Source organism: Psammomys obesus, unplaced genomic scaffold, assembly GCF_907164565.1.
Source record: "Psammomys obesus unplaced genomic scaffold, mPsaObe1.curated_primary_1811, whole genome shotgun sequence".
In the NCBI taxonomy this organism is placed as follows: domain Eukaryota; kingdom Metazoa; phylum Chordata; class Mammalia; order Rodentia; family Muridae; genus Psammomys; species Psammomys obesus.
The window spans coordinates 6,551,955-6,569,712 of record NW_026596466.1 but is presented as its reverse complement, the minus strand read 5'-3'; the positions used below and the strand labels follow the sequence as shown (position 1 = coordinate 6,569,712).

At 51.8% G+C, this 17,758-nt stretch overlaps 1 protein-coding gene across 1 annotated transcript; it reads right to left on the bottom strand.

The window, feature by feature from the left end:
- Nucleotides 1-9,688: 9,688 nt before the first annotated feature.
- Nucleotides 9,689-10,750, bottom strand: Pvrig (PVR related immunoglobulin domain containing). The gene is made up of 5 exons (XM_055598549.1): nucleotides 10,690-10,750; nucleotides 10,245-10,596; nucleotides 10,048-10,170; nucleotides 9,917-9,974; nucleotides 9,689-9,829 (listed from the first exon to the last, which is right to left on the bottom strand). The coding sequence occupies exons 1-5, from the start codon at nucleotides 10,748-10,750 to the stop codon at nucleotides 9,689-9,691; spliced, it is 735 nt and encodes a 244-aa protein (XP_055454524.1).
- Nucleotides 10,751-17,758: the final 7,008 nt, after the last annotated feature.

Here is a 17,758-nt window from a genome sequence, read left to right as displayed (position 1 = left end):
TTCTCTAATATGTCTAAATATATATTTATAGTCCTACAGATGTAAACATGGTCTCACTGTCTTCTTTAATAAACAGCTGAGAATGATCCTTGAGTCACCATATAGGAGTTAGTAAAAATAATAAGAGAAGAGCCTTCCTGACAGGCTCATCTACATCAAAAACAATGCTCCAGACCCTGGCTGCTGCTCTGAGGCTGTTGGCATTCCCGCACAGAAAACAAGAGGGCTGCAGTGCCGCATCCCGCTGGGGTGGAGCCAAAAGTCCATTCTGCCGGGTGACTGTTTCAAATGCAGTCAAAGGAGATGTTGGTCCCGCTGCTGTCTCAACAAGCCATGGCTGTCTGCCGGCAGACTGGCCTCTGGAAGTGTAAATGCTCCCATGCAGGTTTGTCCTCTCTGCCCAACCATGGAGGCTCAACCAGCACAAGAGCCACAGACACTTCCAGCCTTCCAGCTCTTTTGGCCGGCAAAGGACAAATGGCTCCTTTATTCAGCGACCTTCACCACCTTTGCCCAGCCCAGGTTAACATTGCAGGTCTGTTTTGGCCTCACAATGGGGTCCCATGGACATGTTGCCAACTTCTGTCTTGGAAGACTTTGGATGCCTTCTCAGTTCTCTTCATATGCAGGAGACCAGGCCTTAAGCCTAAGTCCTAGAGTTGCTATTGTCAGGCCTAGATACAATATGCCTTATTGCCAGACTCAAGAAACAGGCCTAAATAAAACCTTTTACCATCCCTTTATTTAGCTAAAGGACAGTAAATGTTCATAGTAGTCTCACCTATGTCTCATGATAAATAACTAGGTACAAAGGCCAAAAAAAAAAAAATGTTTGAATGTTTGAGGATCTAAAAAAGTGTCTTAAGATTGGTAAAAGCCAGTTATACATGTTTGAGAGTCTAAAAGCATCTTAAAGTTGGCAAATATAAGTTATAAAGGTTGCAAGGTCTAAGGTGATTTACGGAATCCTAAATAAGTAAAAAGGCTTAGTAGTTCCTCCTGTTGCTATGCTACTGTTACATTGACTGTCCAAAGCTTTGGCCTTTATCAACAGAGCTCTGATTTATTCATCTAACTCTAATTCAAAAGCATTCCACTATCCTACCCACTATCATGGTTCCAAGCTCAAGAGTTTAAGTCTCCATAATGTGTGCTTATACTAAAGGTTAAGATCAAGTGAGCTTTTGTCCCTTCTGCTTCATGAAAGGCTTCTGCCTTTCCAGAGCTCACCTTAAAGATGCCTATGCTGTTAACACAGATATGTATGTCTACTGCCTTTTCTACAATGTATATTTCAGTGCAGATTACAATTGTGATGCTAACAAGTCTAAAGTTTTATCTCCTTTGTAAAACTTAAAAATGATTCTTGTGAGCTGCAGAAAGTCCACCTGAATCCGCCTCCAGGTGAACTGGGCTCCAGATGAGCACTGCACTTATTGCCTCTCTCAGAGGGTGGGACTCCTCCCCTTTCCCTGGTTCTGGGACTTCCCTTCCTGGCTACCAGATTGCTATCTGCTACATGCAAGACCAGCTGGATGGGTGAGTTCTCCTCATTGGCCAGCCACTGGATTGGTGAGTTCTTATTGATCAGCATAAAAGCCTCTCTTGGTAGGGGAAGCTTGATTGTTGAGCATCGGCAACTATCTGCTATCTTTTGAGATGGAGGGACCCCCCCAACCATGGTCTTCACTGGCTTTGGTTGACCTTTTGCTGACCTCCATTTAGGACTTCTCTTTCCTTTGGGAGAGATTTTTTTCCTCTAAATGCACAGTTTCTTCCTCCTCCTCCCATGCTTGCCTAAGAAAACCCTAGCGCTAGGTAAACCGTGTCTCCTATGGGCAGCTGTGTCCTTGGTCTCTGGCCAAAGCTGATGAGCTGTTGGATCAGGTAGGGCCATTTCTACTGGGTTAAACCTTGCTCTTGGGACACCTTGACAGATCACTGACTCCCTACCCTCCTAATGGGAATAGTCCATTCGTCCGTTCCTCCAGATTCTCTTCTGGGATGTCTTCTGGAGAATTTCGGGTCTCTATACCTAGTGCCCACTTTAAGAGCCTCAAAACTTACACACTTCTGTAACCAAACTTGGCTTCAGTTTCCTTAGATGACAGATCCAAAGCAAAGCCTTTTAAATTACTGCCAGTGACTGGGTAAATGCTGGTTCCCTCCGGTAAATAGAGGTTCCCATGCTTGTCTCCTTGATCCAAACCTTCCACCTCTGTTAACTCTCCCCAAAGTTTTCAAGGAACACCTAAAGGATTTTCTCCATAACCTACTCAACTTTGTCTTCTGCATATATATATATGTGTGTGTGTGTGTGTGTGTGTGTTTCAGTGTCCTGCCAGACACAGATGTTTCCTATAGCCACAACAGCACCAAAGCAGCTACCACAAGTGTCCCAGTCTGACCTCACAGACTTCCATCAAGCTGGACCTGCACTTTCCCTCCCAGCCATGGATGTTCTTGCAGACCCTGAACAGCATCAAAACAGTCTGTTCTTCCTGGACTTGGCCAGCATTTCAGCCTTTTGATCTCCCTGCAGCGCCCCCCAGTGTCAACAGGAACTAGCAGAAGAAAAATCTACGCCGTTATTCACTTATTATTAACAAAAGGCTGGAATGGTGTGCTTCAGGACTAGGACAAGCAGCTCCAGGCTCTTCCAGCGTTCCTCAGTCCCTACCTGCTGCCTTGCATGGCTGGTAACTCTACTGGCAACCCTCTACCCTGAACCTTTCAGGGCAGGGGCTTTCCCTCCTCCTCTTGACCATGTAATTTGGACATTTTGTTGCTATTATTTCTTCTCTCTCTCTTAACCCCTTGCATGGCAACCAAAAGCTGCTTCCAATGAACCTAAATTTATATACTTTAACTTATCTTACATGTGAAGCAGCCCAAGTTCCTCATCTTTTAATTATAGAAAAAGGGAGGAATGTTAGTATTTAGGCACCTGCTTCTGGGTTGCCTAGCAACCTATGATGTCATCATGTTTCAATGGCCAGGTGGCCACACCTGGCAGGCATGGTTACCTTGCTCCTTAAAGGGACCAACCCACCACGTTGTCCCTCTCTTGGCCTCTCTTGCTCTCTTGCCCTCTTTCCTTCCTCTGTTGGGGCTCCCCCTCTCTTCCCCTATCATGTCTCCCCCTCTCCTCTCTCTCTACATCTCCATCTAATAAACCTCTTTCATATAAAATCTGTTGTGTGCCTCATCATTATTTAATTGGTCCCAACAGGTGGTCCTGCAGAGACTGATGCACCAACCAAGGACCATGCATGGACAGAACCTAGAACTCCTGCTCAGATTAGCCATAGGCAGCTCGGTCTCCATGTGGGTCTCCTAGTAAGGGGAACAGGGGTAGTCTCTGACATGAACTTTGTTGCCTGCTTTTTTATCACTTCCCCTGGCTGAGGTGGCCTTGCTGGGCCACAGAGGAAGAAGATTCAGGCAGTCCTGAAGAGACTTGATAGTCTGGGGCCAGTTGGTATGGAAGGAGATCTTCCCCTTTCTAAGTACTAGGGCACAGGACTGCGGGAAGAGGGAAGAGGGTGGGACCAGGAGGAGACGAGGGAGGAGGATACAACTGGGATGTTAAAAGAATAAATTAATACAAAGAAAGAAAGAAATTGAATGTGAAAGTTAAAAAGAACCTGTGTTTTCAAAAAGTGCTAGAGGAGCTATATGTCAGAGTTCACTTTTTTTTGGAGGGAAGGAGGGAAGGAAGTTGAAAGTGATATATAGTTTTCTACTTAGATTTAGTAAATTTTGCGAGTATCATCTTTATTTTGTTTCATTTTTAACAACATATAGACAGCTGAAGAGAGAAGTAGATTGGAGATTTTTAAAATTTTTATTTTATTTAAATTGTGTTCTAGTATAGGAAGAGCACACAAACCACTCGGACTCCAGGCTCAGTTAGATATGGATGGTTTATTGGAACACCTTCTCCAAGCTGATCCATCAGGGCTGCAGTAAGGACTCAGGAATGGAACTGTGACCTCTACGAGTTCCCACAGCTGAGTTTTCATAGAAAGAACCAAATACAGAAGACACGCACGGGGGGGGGGGGGGGTAACACATTTTGGCAAACTAGACAAAGTGTTATCAGCTGACCTTTAAGCTGATTGGTCCTAAGTGAGGTAAGAAGGCAGGGCTTAGAGTCTCCTAGCATACATCCAAAGTGTAGCCAGGCGAGTGGATAAGAAGGGGGCAACTGGAGTGTAGCCAACTGAGTAGATACTACAGCATGAGTTATACCACTATTGAATCACAGCAAATTAAAGGTCAGCTCGACCCTCCGGCAGGGTCTGCTAGTGTCAGCTACGAACGACCACTTCCAGGAAAGTTTAAAGTTTTGAATTTAATTTCACCTTAGAAACAAAATAGAAACTGAATACAAAGATGGCTGCAGCTTTGTCTCAAATAACAGGATGCAACAAGCTTATTTACTTTACATCACAAGGGTGCCCCCTCCCTCCTCTCCTCCTAGGCCGCCCCTTCCCTTTCCCTTTCCCTCCAGAAGAGGGGAGCCCTCCTCCCACTGTGTCAACCCTCCCTAGTACATCAAGTCACATCAGGACTGAGCATATCCTCATCCACCGAGGCCAGGCAAGGCAGCACTGCCAGGGGAAAGTTATCCAAAAGCAGGCAACAGAGTCCATGTTAGAAACAGCCCCCCCCGCCCCGCACACACCAGGCAACACACATGAAGACCCAGCCACCACATATACACAGGGTTCCTCGGTCCAGACCATGCCTGCTCCTTAATTGAGGTCTCAGTCTCTGTAAGCCCCCATGGGACTAGGGTAGTTGTCTCTGTTGGTCTTCTTGTGAGGTTCCTGTCCCTCCAGGTCCTTTCATCTTCCCACAACACTTCCACAGACCCCCGGAGTTCTGCCCCATGCTTGGCTGCAAGTCTCAGCATCTGTCTCAATTCACTGCTGGATGGAGCCTCCAAGATGATAGTCGTGTTAGGCTCCTGTCTGCAAGTGTAGAAGAATGTCAGGGGCTGGCTGTCTACTGTGGGGTGGGTCTCAGGTTGGCCCAATCATTGGTTGTACTTTCCCTCAATCTCTGTTCCCTCTTTATCCCTGCACTTCTAGTAGGCAGGGTAATTTTTGGATCAAAGGTTTTGTGGGTCCTGCCTGGCTAGGAGGTGGTCACTTCAGGCTCCATGACCCCCCCTCACCCACTTAGGAGTCTCAGCTAGAATCACACCCACATCCTCTCAGGCACCTACCCTGTTGATGGCCTCCAGCTTGAAAAGAGATGCCCTCCCAGTTTCCCTTCTTGTTCTCAGCCCTCTCACCTCCTTCCTCTGTCCTCCCCACATCTGATCCCCACCCTTTTTTACATCCCCATTTATCTCCTACCCAGTTCCCTCTCTTCATCCACTTCTGCTGTCTATTCTATTTCCCCATCTGAGTGACATTCTGGCATCCACCCTTGGACTCTCCCTGTTACTTAGCATCTTTGGGTCTGTGGATTGTAGCATGGCTACCCTGTACTATAGGTCTAATATTCGCGTATAAGTGAGCACATTCCATGTGTGTGTTTCTGGGTGTGGGTGACCTCACTCAGGATGAGCTTTTGTAGTTTCATCCATTTGTCTGCAAATTTCATGACTTCTCTGTTTTTAATAGCTGAGTAGTATTCCGTTGTGTAAATGTACCACAATTTCTGCATCCATTCTTTGGCTGAGGGACACCTAAATTGTTTCCAGATTCTGGTTATTACGAATAAAGCTGCTATGAACACAGTTGAGCAAATGTCCTTGTTGTATGGATTTGTCGGTGACGTTCTGTGCTGGATAAAGCGTCCACGGGGTCTGCAGTGTGGGTTGTTCCTAGGAAGCTTCTCGTATTAGATGGTTCATGGAAGCAAAAAGAAGGGTTAGCCCTGACCTCTGTGAAAAGACCAGTTGTAGAGGAGAGCCAGAAGGTCTGAGTGATGCCGTTACCATGTACAGGATAATAGCGCCGTTTGGAACAAGAAGAGGGAGAAGATGGAAATGCAGTACAGGTGGGTCTGAGGGCAGAGTGAGGGGCAGGGTCAGAGGAAGCAGCTGAGACTTGGCATGGTTATAGGGAAGACAAAAGATAAGGTCAGAGGCCTGGGAAAGGCGAGGCAGGGGCAGGAGCATGAAACAAGGGTCAGAGTATGGAGCTGGAAGTGGCCTCTAAGGGAGCAAGAAAGCTGGGGCATCAATGCCTGAGCTCAGTGGGATCACTGTAGATGATGAATTTTGTCCCCTCAGATGAGTGCCGTTTCTCCAACCAAGCTTCCTCCCCACATGTTCAGATGAACTTGGCAGATGCATATAATCTGATCGTTTGCCTGCAGGTTCAAGATTCTGAGGAACACAGATGTCTGACCCTGTGTCTAGTTCAGGGTGAGCCTGTTCTTGAAATGCTCATGTATAAAACCTGAGGAGGAGTTGTAGATAAAGTTCCCATGGACCTTCTCCCATCTCCAGGCTATGCTCATCTGATCCTCTGCCAACTCCCAGAGGAAGTAGAAGGAGAATGGGATCTCGATGGAGCTGCCCTGGACACCAGAGAGACGTGCTGGCTGGTTCACCCCATAGGTATTGTCTCTGTTGGATCCTGCTGAGTTCCCTGGGAAGGATGGGGAATCTGAGGTCAAGCAGGGGATGGAAAGGACCACCCAGAGCCTCCTGAGCCTTCATCACAGGCAGGTGTGGGACACAGGGCAGGACTGTCCCCAGGGCTGGTGGGACAGGACAGACAGGGGAGGGTTGGTCAGGCTCACTCTGAGGGATGAGCTGTCTCTTGGGCAGAGAGGCCTGGCTGCTCCTCTAGCAGACTCCTGTCCACATGACAGCCCACTCCAACCAGCCCTGTGTCCCCTCCTGTGGTTCAGTCCCTGCTAGTGAGGTCCCCACACTCACCAGCTTGCAGACATGCTGATAGCAGCAGAAGCAGGAGCTAAGCCATGTCCAGAGTCCCTCCAGGAAATGAGAGCAGCAGAGACAGCAGCAAGAGAGGAGGCTCTGTGAAGGGACACTGGGGTGCTCAGAAAAGGTTCAGGGTAAAGCGACCTAATGCCCAGAGCCTCCTAAGGATCCCCGTTGCCTGTGGCCAGCACCTTACCTATCAATTGGATCCCTCTCTTCCTACATCGCAGACCTGCCCCTGTGGTAACAGACAAGAAAGATGCACCTATCTCTTAGCCCTGCCCCCTCCTTGTGATGGGAGACATCGTGCTGACCTTGGCTGGCTGGTCCTCCCCTCTCTCACTTTGATCTTCTGCCTTGTCTAGTCCTTCCTGTGCCCTGTGCTGTCCCTGCAGTCCCCCAGAGGGAGGTTGTGGCTTAACAGCTCTCTTTCCAGCCAGCCCTGTCTCGTGAGCAAGTTAATTTATTTCACAGATGCTGAATCTGTTTGAGAATGGAGCCACAGAATCCTCTGAGCCACTGACTCCTGTTCTACAGAGGTCGGCTGAACCTCGGTTTGGGAACCCTTGGTCCCCTTCACCATAACTTTTCGAAGGGACCTAATGTCCTGTGCTTTGGGGGACGTGACCACAGTCAGTCTATGGTTAGAGTGACCCCCCATGTGGCTCTGGAAACTCTCAGGTGACAGGAAGGAGGAGAGGGGTCCCACTGCTTCAGTCGGATCTCCCGCCCCGCCCTGACCAGGGCCTTTTCTCTGGTTCTGCTGCCAGGCTCTCGGCTCTGATTTGGCTTACATAGCTCGTTGGCTTTGTTGTCAGTCTTCTGGCCACTTCCTGTGCATGGTGGCCCCAAGAGGCTGCAGTGGAGGCCCTGAGAACAATGCCCTAGGCAACGGTTTGAGGTCTCAAAGCTAACTGCTGACTTGAGGTCGCACAACCCCTTCAGTGTCATAGTCCTTGTAGGCTAGTCGCTGGTGGAGGGCTTTAGACCGAGGAAGCCAATTCAGAGTGTGGCACAGGCTTCTCAGGATGTGGCAGTTAATGAATCTAGACTGCCAGGAGAGCCATGCCGGGGTACAGACACCCAGAGCTAGGTGCGAGCTGCAAGGGGATGGGCAGCAGGAATAGGGAAGGTGAGAGAGACTGGGCACACTCTCAAGGGAGTGAGGCTGAGGGCGGCAGAGGCTGGGCTGAGGAAGACAGGCTTGCGCTGACTGGAGACAGGAGTCTGTGGAGGATTCTTGAGGGCACAGACTCTGCTCTACCCAGGGGTGAGTAGCTGGGAAAAGGAACAGCTGGTGGCAGCCCCAGGATGGTGCCTGGGCATGGTCCAGGTTATCCACGCCAGCAGAGGGCAGGGCTATGAACGCCGGTCACCCTGCCCCCACTCACAGCTGCTTTGGGGAGATCCCCTTGCGGGTGGTCTCTGGGCTTCTGGTGCCATGGCCCTGTGGGGACCCTCCGATCCCTTAGCAGTGGGGTCAGTTGCCACCTGGTAGAGACAAGAGGCAACACAGGTTCCAGGGGCACACGCAGAAGGCAGGCTTCTCGCGCCAGGAATGCTCACGCTCGGGGTCCCCCAAAGGCCCTCCTGCGTCTCTGCCCCAGCAAGCCCCTCTGTGCCCCCCCGGCTCTGTTCACCGGTGATGAAGAGTGATGCAGCACTGGCTCGCTGTCCCAGCTCGCTGTCCCGGCTCGCAGTCCTCGAGTGCCTCAGGCTCCCTCACCCACGTCATGTGCACCCCAGGAAGGGCAGCCTCTTACGTGGTCAGGCTGTGGTTTGCCACCCTGGAGGGACCCAGGAGTCCACACCTGGGGGCTCTCTCTCTCCTCATCTCCCTGCCTATGCAGGCCCAGCGTGTTTCATGTGAAGGAGCCCGCCTCTTGCATAGAACAATTTGAGGTGGATGAAACCATGTGCAATCCACGTGTCTGCAAGGCCTCTCGCCCACCTCTGACTGGCCACTGGGGAGCCTGGTTCCCTGGTCATGAAAGGAGAGCTGAGGGGCAGCTGTGAGGACCAGAAGAGGGCTCTCTGTCTCCCCTCCCCCTCTGCTTCTGAAGAGGGTTCCGAAGCCCCACCCCAGCTACGCAGGGGTCCTGTCATGAGGGGGCCGGGTCAGACAACAGGGGCTGAAGCCTCAGGAGACCCCGCTCCTTGTTCCCTCGCAAGGCCCACAGGTTCAGGACGCTCCTCGCCAGCCTGGGTCTCATACCCCCAGGTCTTCTGGCCCTAACCTGGTTCCTTCCTCCCAAGGCACTGACTCTGCCTTTGGCCTTCCTAAGGAAGCGAAGGCTAAAGCTCCAAACAGAAGGGTCACTTTAATGACATTATTAAAGGCATTATTAAAGACATCATCTGCCTTTAATGTGTGAAAGACAGGATATAGCTGGGCCTCTGTCACAGCCCCTCCACTCACACCTAGTCCATTCAAGCACGTACACTAACCACACCCTAGCTAGCACGGTTTGATGACACTTTTCAGAGGCCTAAAAAGAAAACAAGATTCGTGGAGAGGCCTGGTGCCCAGGATGGAGACAGCAGCACCTGATGTCCCAAGGCCTGTAGAGGGCCGTGGGTGCCTGTCATAGAACTCCCAAGCATCGTTCTGGGATTCTGTGCTCCAGACAGTCAGAGGATGTCGGGAATGGAACGGTGTGGGCAAGTTTCTCTCATGCCCAGGCATACAGTCTGTTCTCAGTGGAGATGAAGCTGCCACCGCGTGCAGAGGCCAAGCGGGAAAGCTGAGGAGATAGGCACCCGGCTTGGTGTGGGTCACCCGTGGGGCGTGGGGCGCACGGGGCAGGCGCTGGTCACCCGCTGGTCACACCCAGCTGCTGCGCAGGGTGGCAGGGGTGGGGCGGGGGCATGGGGCAGGGCTTGGAGAGTGGCCAGGCCCAGGAACACTCTTGTGGGCTGCTGGAGATGAGGAGCGTCAGGGAGAACTCCAACTTCCCGCCCGGCTGTGGAGCCCTGCTCCAGCTACTGCCTTTCAAGCCTCACCTGAGCCTGCGTCTGTGCCTGGGTGCTGGTGAGGGATGGCTGAGCTCTACTGAAACACCTGTGGGACACAAGAGTCAGGGCAGAAGGCAGCTAACCAAGCGGTGCGGGCATATTCCCGAAGCCGTTCTCACCAGCGCCTCTGCCGACGGCACAGGAGACACAGTACGAGGATAAAGCCAAACAGAAGGAACCCCAAGGTTCCCAAGATCCCGGCCACGGCTGCTTGAAGGACGGGGGCTGGAGCTGGGGCAGAGGGTCCAAGACACAGAATGGTATCAGATGGGCAGCCGTTGGCCAGGTCCGCCCTGTCTCCCTTCTCGCCGAAGACATACCTGACTCTGAGCTGTGCAGGTCCCCACAGGCAATCCTGACACCGTGAGGGAAAGTTACAAACTCGCAGCAGAAAGTAGTGTTGTCCAGGGATTGTTCCGATTGCTCCAGGGTCACAGTGAGAGCGATGCTGTCTGAGGTTTCCCAGCGGGCCTGGCTGGCGGGGGCCCACTCCTGGCTGCCATGCTCTGGGTGTAACACGGCTAGTTTGGTCCCTCGGGCATCGACAAACCCCACCCGACTCACCGTGACCAGGGAGATGGGGCTAGATGCGGAGACCCCACAGCGAACTAAGAAGGATGGGAGCTCCGAGGAGCCCCTCTGCACTTGCACCCACACCTCAGGGCTCCCTGAGGAATGGAGACAGGAGTGAAGGTCAGAGGCTGTGTCTCCACACGGTCCGCACCTCATCGGCTCTGTATTTCTCTGACCGCCCTACTCACCTGTAGAAACACAGAGGGTCAGCAGGGGTGAGAAGAGGACCAGGGCCTCAGCCTGGGCCATGTTTGCTTCAGCCACAGCCTGTGAGCTCCTGTTCTCAGGGTGGAAGGTTTTAGAGCAGTTAGAGCCACAAGGCGCCTCCCACAACCTTATTTCTTTTCTGCAGGCCCTAGCGGTGTTGAACTCAGAGTGATGGGTTCCCACCCCTTAAAGTCTCAGTACCAGGATTTGCCTGCCACTTGCTGGACCTGCAGCAGTGGGGGAGGCCACAGGGCTTGCTGAAGGCAGTTTGCCTCAGAGAGAGGAGGTGAGTGGCTGCTCCTGAGGAACTTAGCCCGGCTGGTCCTGCCAGCCAAGGGCAGGGGATGGAGCAACTGAAAGTGCAGGATCCTGCACTCAGGAAGGCCGCCAGGGGGGCATCCAGGGGCCAGCCTGAGGGACCAGCATGTCCCAAGGTGTGTCATCAGCATTCATTCTAGTAGTCCCTAGTTGAGTTTGCAGCCACCGTCCCCCCGCCCCCGGCCCGCCCCAGCTCCCGTCCCACGGCCCCCAGGAAACCCAGGCAGACTCCACCTGCCCCGTGCTCTGCTCTGCTTGTTGACACCCGAGGCCTTTTGTTCATCCCTTCCGTCCTGCTGCCTCCCATTCTGACACTGACCTCTCCCTGCCACCCTCACCGCCATCCACCCACTTATACCCTGCCGGGAAGAACCATCAAGCTGGCTTGCTGCTTACCTCACATCAGCCTTGTCTTCACTGCGGCAGCCTAGGTGACCCCACCACACAGGCCACTCCTTTGCGTGCCTGTCCCTACTTCCCTCAGAGCCAAAGCCTTGAATCTCTCTGTGACCTGTCCAGCCTCCCTTCTTACTTCTCCCCACCTGCTCTGCTCACGTTTGGGAGGTCCCAAACGTGGGTTGGCCCTTGCCCGTGAATTTTGTCAAGGAGGCAGTAAGCAGCGCCACCAAACTGGCTCTTCTTTCTACAAGCTTCAGATCACTGTCCTACGCGAGGCCATTTACCCAGCGCCAAAACTGACCAGACGCTGTGGCACTTGGGGTGACACATGATCCTGTGGAGGGATCAGAACGTGTGCCGAGAACCTGAATCCTAGGTCTGCACCAGAACCCAGGCTAATCTGAGGACTGTTCTGCCTCTCCAGACATATAAACTAACCCTCACAGGGCCTACCAGTGTGGCCTGCAGGCCTTTGCCCCCACAGTGCCCAGCCTAGCCAGCATTCTCTTAATCCTTTGATCTTCTCTGAGGCCCATGTCTCTGACAGAGACCTGCTTTCGCCAGTTAATGCGACAAAGCTGACTGACCTTAGCGAGGCCAGGCTGCGTAGGCCGAAGATAGGACCTTTTGAAGTCACCAAGCTGTGCCTTCCGTTGATCTTCTGCAAGACTGATTAACTGACTGGAACGCCTTTAATCCCAGTACCTAGGAGACAAAGGCAGGCAGATCTCTGTGAGTTAGAGGCCAGACTGGTCTACAGAGTGAGTTCCATGACAGCTAAGGCTACACAGAGAAACCCTGTCTCAAAAAGAAAAAAGAAAAAAAAAATGCCTCAAAATCTGTTATCCCCACCTGCCCAGGGACAGATAACTTCCTGGAAGTCTGGAATGTTTTAAGTCCAGAGCTAAGCTACCTTGGGCCATCTTTAGCCACCTTAGCCCTCTTGCACACTTGACCTTAGATGACCACTAGGTCAATTATTTGGAGTGAGCAAACATACTGCCAGCTTGCCAACCAACCAAAAAGCTGAAAACATTGTCACATCGTCCTTCAGGCCTAGTAACAGAGCTTTCTCCCTTTGCCTACCTCTGCTGCTCACCAAGTGTTTATACCAATGTATTTTTGAAGTATCTTGAGTTGACTTTCTTTGCTCTGTTACTGTAAAGATTTCATGAACCTGCTTCCATGTTGGAACATGGAATTTGGAGCAACTTCTACCTGCGTTTCTAAGCCACGACCATTTATCTTTGGCTCCAGAATAAACCGCCGCCGCATCTCTGAGGTGAGAGCTGTGTCTCTCTTCTTTTCTGTCAGCAATCCCGGGGCAGCTGACTTCAGTCACCTTGGAGTGGAAGACGCCATCTCCCTCCTGCTGAGATTCTGCTGTTTCACAAGCTCCTCCCCCTCCAGGTTCTCTGCTGCTGTGGAGGACAGGCTGACTCCAAGTCCTGAAGGGGAGCCCTCAGTGCTTGGTCAGTACTGTTTGCCAATGTATAGAACTCAGCTGAGAACTCAGCTGAAGAGTCTAGAGAGGGGCTTCATGTGTAAAAGAGCTTGAAGCAGGAGGGCCTTCATTTGAATCCCCAGAACCCTTGCGAACCTCACAGGTGGTGGCTGCTGTGTGCGACTCCTTTATTCCTGTGGAGAGATGAAGGTGGAAATAAGAGACTCCCTAGAGGCTTGCAGGCCAGCTAGCTTGGAGCTTAGGGTGGACAGAGGTATGTCCTTTGATGTGCAGATGGGCCTGAGGGCTGATTGTAGGCCCGGTTGGCTCTCTGCACTAGTTGTGTTAGGAGATAGAGCATTTCCCTTCCCGCAGTCTCTGACGCTCTGGCTACACCCTGCTCAGCCTTGAGCCATGTTAGAGGCGGAGCTCCTACAGCGAATCCCACTTAATTCATCACCGCATCAATCCATCACCCCCGTCTTCCCTGCGCCAAGAACGAGTAACTGCTGTAGCCTGCCAAGAAGCAATGTGTGGCTGGAGGACTGAGTCTCTTGACTCAGGGATCCTCAGCTGGGTGTGGCTTGTACCCTCGTGAAGGCTGGTGGCCAGTCCTTTGTAGGACATCTTCCTTGAAGCTTCTCTCTCCAGGACTGGGACAGGGGTTTGTTTTGTTGTTGTTGTTCATTTGTGTGTGTGCCTGTGTGTGCATGCATGCATGCGTGTGTCTGTGTGTGGTTTGTGAGCAAGACATGACAGCACAGAGCATCAAGATCTCTCCTGTACCTTCTGTGCAGATGGGATGGGTATCAGTCAACCTCCCCCGTTGAGGCGTGGAAGTCTTCGTACAGTTACTTCTTCTACCAGAAGCCCTGACCTCCACACCCCTGCCTCCAGTGGAAGTAACCAGCTCTCCACTGCTGCCCTAGCTCTGTCCACTGGCCTGACCTTGTTCTGTCCACTGGCCTGACCTTGTTCTGTCCACTGCTGCCCTAGCTCTGTCCACCGGCCTGACCTTGTTCTGTCCACTGGCCTGGCCTTGTTCTGTCCACTGACTTGGCCTTGTTCTGTCCACTGGCCTGGCCTTCTGTCTGCTGGCTTGCAGAAAGAAAACCAGGCAATGATCCTAACAAGACTCAGTTTCTAAGGTCCAAACACAGGGCTCTGCATGGCCCCGTCCATTAAAATCCAGAATATCGGGGCTCCGCTGGTGAAGGCACTGGCACCGAGGCTAATGGTGGGTTCAGTCACATGGCAGAAGGAGAGAAAGAACTCTGCAGACTGTCCTCTGAGTTCCGTGCTGTTCCTGAGGATGTGCAGGAAAGCAAGCGCTGCGGTGCCCTCCTTTAAGGAAGGAGAAGACGTGAGGGCTAAAGCTATGCTTTAAGCTTAAATTACTGTGTTTAACAGAGCTATAAAGCAAGCCGGGTGGTGGCGGCACACGCCTTTAATCCCAATGCTCAGGAGACAGAGGCAAGCAGGTCTCTGTGAGTTAGAGGCCAGCCTGGTCTGCAGAGTGAGTTCTATGACAGCTAAGGCTACACAGAGAAACCCTGTCTCTAAAACAAAAACAAAACAAAAAATTGCCGCAAATCTGTTATCCCCACCTGCCTAGGGACAGGCTTCCTGGAAAGCTGGAATCTGGTGTTTATGTTAACATAACAAACCTGGTGTTTTCACTTTTGTAAACAAGCTTTACAAAGGCACAGGATGCGCTCAATCACGCGCAGAGAAGAGATGCGCGGCAGGGCGTATGCTTTCCCCAAACTGGACGACAGCAGGAAGTGTGTAGCTTCGTGGGTTTTCCTTTTATAAGCATCTGACTAACACAATTTGTGGCCATTCTCTGGGAATCCTGGGTGTGGACCTGGCCGCCGTCCATTGTGCTGGCCAGTGTTTAATAAAGCTTACTTCAAATTTGGCTCAAAACTTGTGGCAGTTATTCTCACCTGGTGAGATTAACAAAGAGAGAGAAAATGTCTAGAGGCATCTGGAAGAGTCCGGAGCAGAGAGAGAAGAGTAGATGGGACAAAGCCAGGGCTACAGAATCGGGAGAACAATGGGAGATGGAAGGAGAGGACAGCAAGAGAAGAAGGGGGAGGTGTGAAGAAATTGGGGATCTGAGGGGAGGAGGAGAGGAGGGCCGGGAGGCCGGTGCAGGGAGGCCGGTGTGGGGAGGCTGGTGGGAGGTCTTTAAGTGTGCAACAGGTGCTTGTGAATAGGAACTGAGGGGTCCTGGAGGCCAGCGGGGCTGTGGCATGCAGCGGCAGGCGCCTGCCAAGAAAGAGCCACTTGGCAGGTGCCTGCCAAGAAAGAGCAAAAGAGTTCCTTCCTTTGCTTGCCAGAGGCCAGGCTCTCCTTTCGGTGAACCTGTGAGCATGAGCCCATTTCACAAGTCCCGGCTTCTATTTAGTGCAGCCTGAGAGCAGCTCTGGGTACTCGGACGTCCCAAGACCTAACAGACGCATGCGTAGCTGCATGTGTTCGTGGCTGAATGTGTGCGCCCGAAGATACTGAACAAACAGACAAATAATTGTGCGTTAAGATTTCAACTATCCATTCACTGTATACATTCCAGGATTTTGCTCCTGTGCCAATCTCGTGTACCCCAAGCTAGTCCTGAGCCACACAGCTGGGGCTGCCCCTGGCTTGCTGACCCTCTGCCTCCATCCACCCTGTGCTAGGATTCTCAGCTGGTGCCACCACATCAGCTTTTCTGGTACCGGGCTGCGACCCGGGGATTCCTGCACACCTGGCACAAGCTCTCTGAACTGGGTTACAGTGCCCACTCCAGGGTGGTTTTGAGGTAATAACCAATTCTGTGTGTGTGCTTGTGCGTGCGTGCCGTGCGTGTATGTATGTGTGTGTGGTGTAGGTGCCTGTGGTGTGTGTGTGTGTGTGTGCTGTGGGTGAGTGTGCATGTGTGTTTCCTTCCTGTTAAGCAGAGCCACCTCCAAGGAGGGGCTGTGATCCCAGAAGCACTGTGTCGGGGCAAGAATGAACCAACACTGTTGGCCTAGCTCTTACTCTTCACTCAAACACGCAGCCTCCTGAAGGAAACCTAGAGGATCTGAGCTTCAGATCAGATGCTCGAGAGTGGCCAGGGAGGAGAAGTGAGAAGTGCCACAGCTCAGAATAGCCCTTGAGGAACAAGGGTATGCCAGGGTGGGGGAGGGAGGCCAGGCCTAGCACAGGCCCTGCTCGTGAGGCATGGACTGAAGCCCAGGGGTGCCTCGCTCCACAGGCCTCAGCACAGCCTTAGGGAAAGTTAAGCTGGAGACGCAGAGGTAGACTTTCCACCCCAGTGGGACACAGGCTGGAGTGATGGAGGAAAGCGGAACTGTGTGTCTGCTCGTCTGAGCTGTGCATGAAGGCTTGAAACTGCTGGGTTTTACTTTTACATGTATCTTTCCTTCTCTGCATGTGTGTATTTGTGTATGCACACGTGTGCAGGTCTGTGCACGTGCAGGTCAGCCTCAGGGGTCTTCCTTAATCGCTCTCCGTTTTTTTTATTCGAGACAGGCTCTCCCACTGAACCTGGAGCTAACCTCCTGTTTCTGCTTCCTTAGGGCTGGGATGACAGGTGTTTGCGCCACACCTAGCTTTGTGATACAAGCTCTGGGGCATTGAACTCAGGTGCTCATCCTTGTCCAGCAAGATGCTTATTAACTGAGCCATCTTCCCATCTCACGTTTTACCCTTTATCAAATTAATACAAGTAGTGACAGAAAAACGGCTGGGTGTATACTTTTAGGTGAAATCTGTTCAGGTTAACCCATGTTCATACTCTGAAGGAAATAACTACTTGTCCAGGGTCAAAAACCAATGAACCTAGGACTTTCTGGACCCTGACAAAAATTTCACTACCCTTTCAAACCCACTGCATTAACTACCATGGTGAGTTTCTTCTTACACACACGCATACACACACACACACACACACACACACACACACACACACACACACACACGTACATCTCCCCTTCTGCCATGAGGCTGACTTGCTGATCTCTGCTGCCAGGCAGGGCTTTTTTTTCTCTTCCTCCTTGCACCTGTTCAGTTTCTCTGCTTATCTACTCTGTTTTCCTCTCCAGCTAAGAAAATTGCTCTTAAGCTTTAAAAAAAAAAAATTTTTTTTAACAGCTTAATGTGGTGCCTCACACTTGTATCTCAACACTTGGGAGGTGGAGGCAGGAGAATTACCATGAGTTAGAGGCCAACCTAGGCTACAGTAAGTTTTTCCAGACTATCCTCAGCTACAGTGAGGAACTCTTAAAACAAAACAAAAACCAGAACAATTGAGGGCTGCAGAGATGGCTCAACAGCCAGGAGCGTGTGCTGCTCCCGTAGATTTGAGTTTGGTTCCCCACGTCAGTGTCCATCGTTCACAAGCACACGTAACTCCAGCTTCCGGGGATCCGATGCCCTCTTCTCGCCTTCAAGGTGGCCTGTTCTGGCATCTCCAGCCATGTGCCCAGGCCCTTCCTGTCCCCACAAGTAAAAAGCAAAATCTTTTTACTAACTCAACTAAATAAGTAAAACAAGGTCATGTCAACAAACGGGGCTCTCTGTGGAGAGCCGGGGCCCGAACTGTATCTCTTAAATCACCGAGCCGGCTACCTCAACACATGAACTCAGAGGCACAGCCACAGTGACTCCCGACACTTGTTCAGCCTCTACATAATTCTCCAGTGGTTCTTCCTACTTATATTGTTGGGGAAAAGGTCCCAGGCAGCCAGGCTGGACTCCAGCCATGTAGCTGAGACTGTCGGCTCCTGAGCACGGGACTGCAGAGCGCAGGAGTGCCCTGCCTCCCACTCTTCAGCTGGGTCTGCTGCATGTGAGGCAGCCCTTGCACACCGGAAGCTTCGCTGGGTGAGTGAGCAGTA

Coding starts and splice junctions, on each gene's coding strand:
- Pvrig (XM_055598549.1), bottom strand. CDS start 10,750: ATGGCCCAGGCTGAGGCCCTGGTCCTCTTCTCACCCCTGCTGACCCTC. Junction 10,597..10,689: donor GACCCTCTGTGTTTCTACAG/GTGAGTAGGGCG, acceptor TCCATTCCTCAG/GGAGCCCTGAGGTGTGGGTG. Junction 9,975..10,047: donor TGCCGTCGGCAGAGGCGCTG/GTGAGAACGGCT, acceptor TGTGTCCCACAG/GTGTTTCAGTAGAGCTCAGC.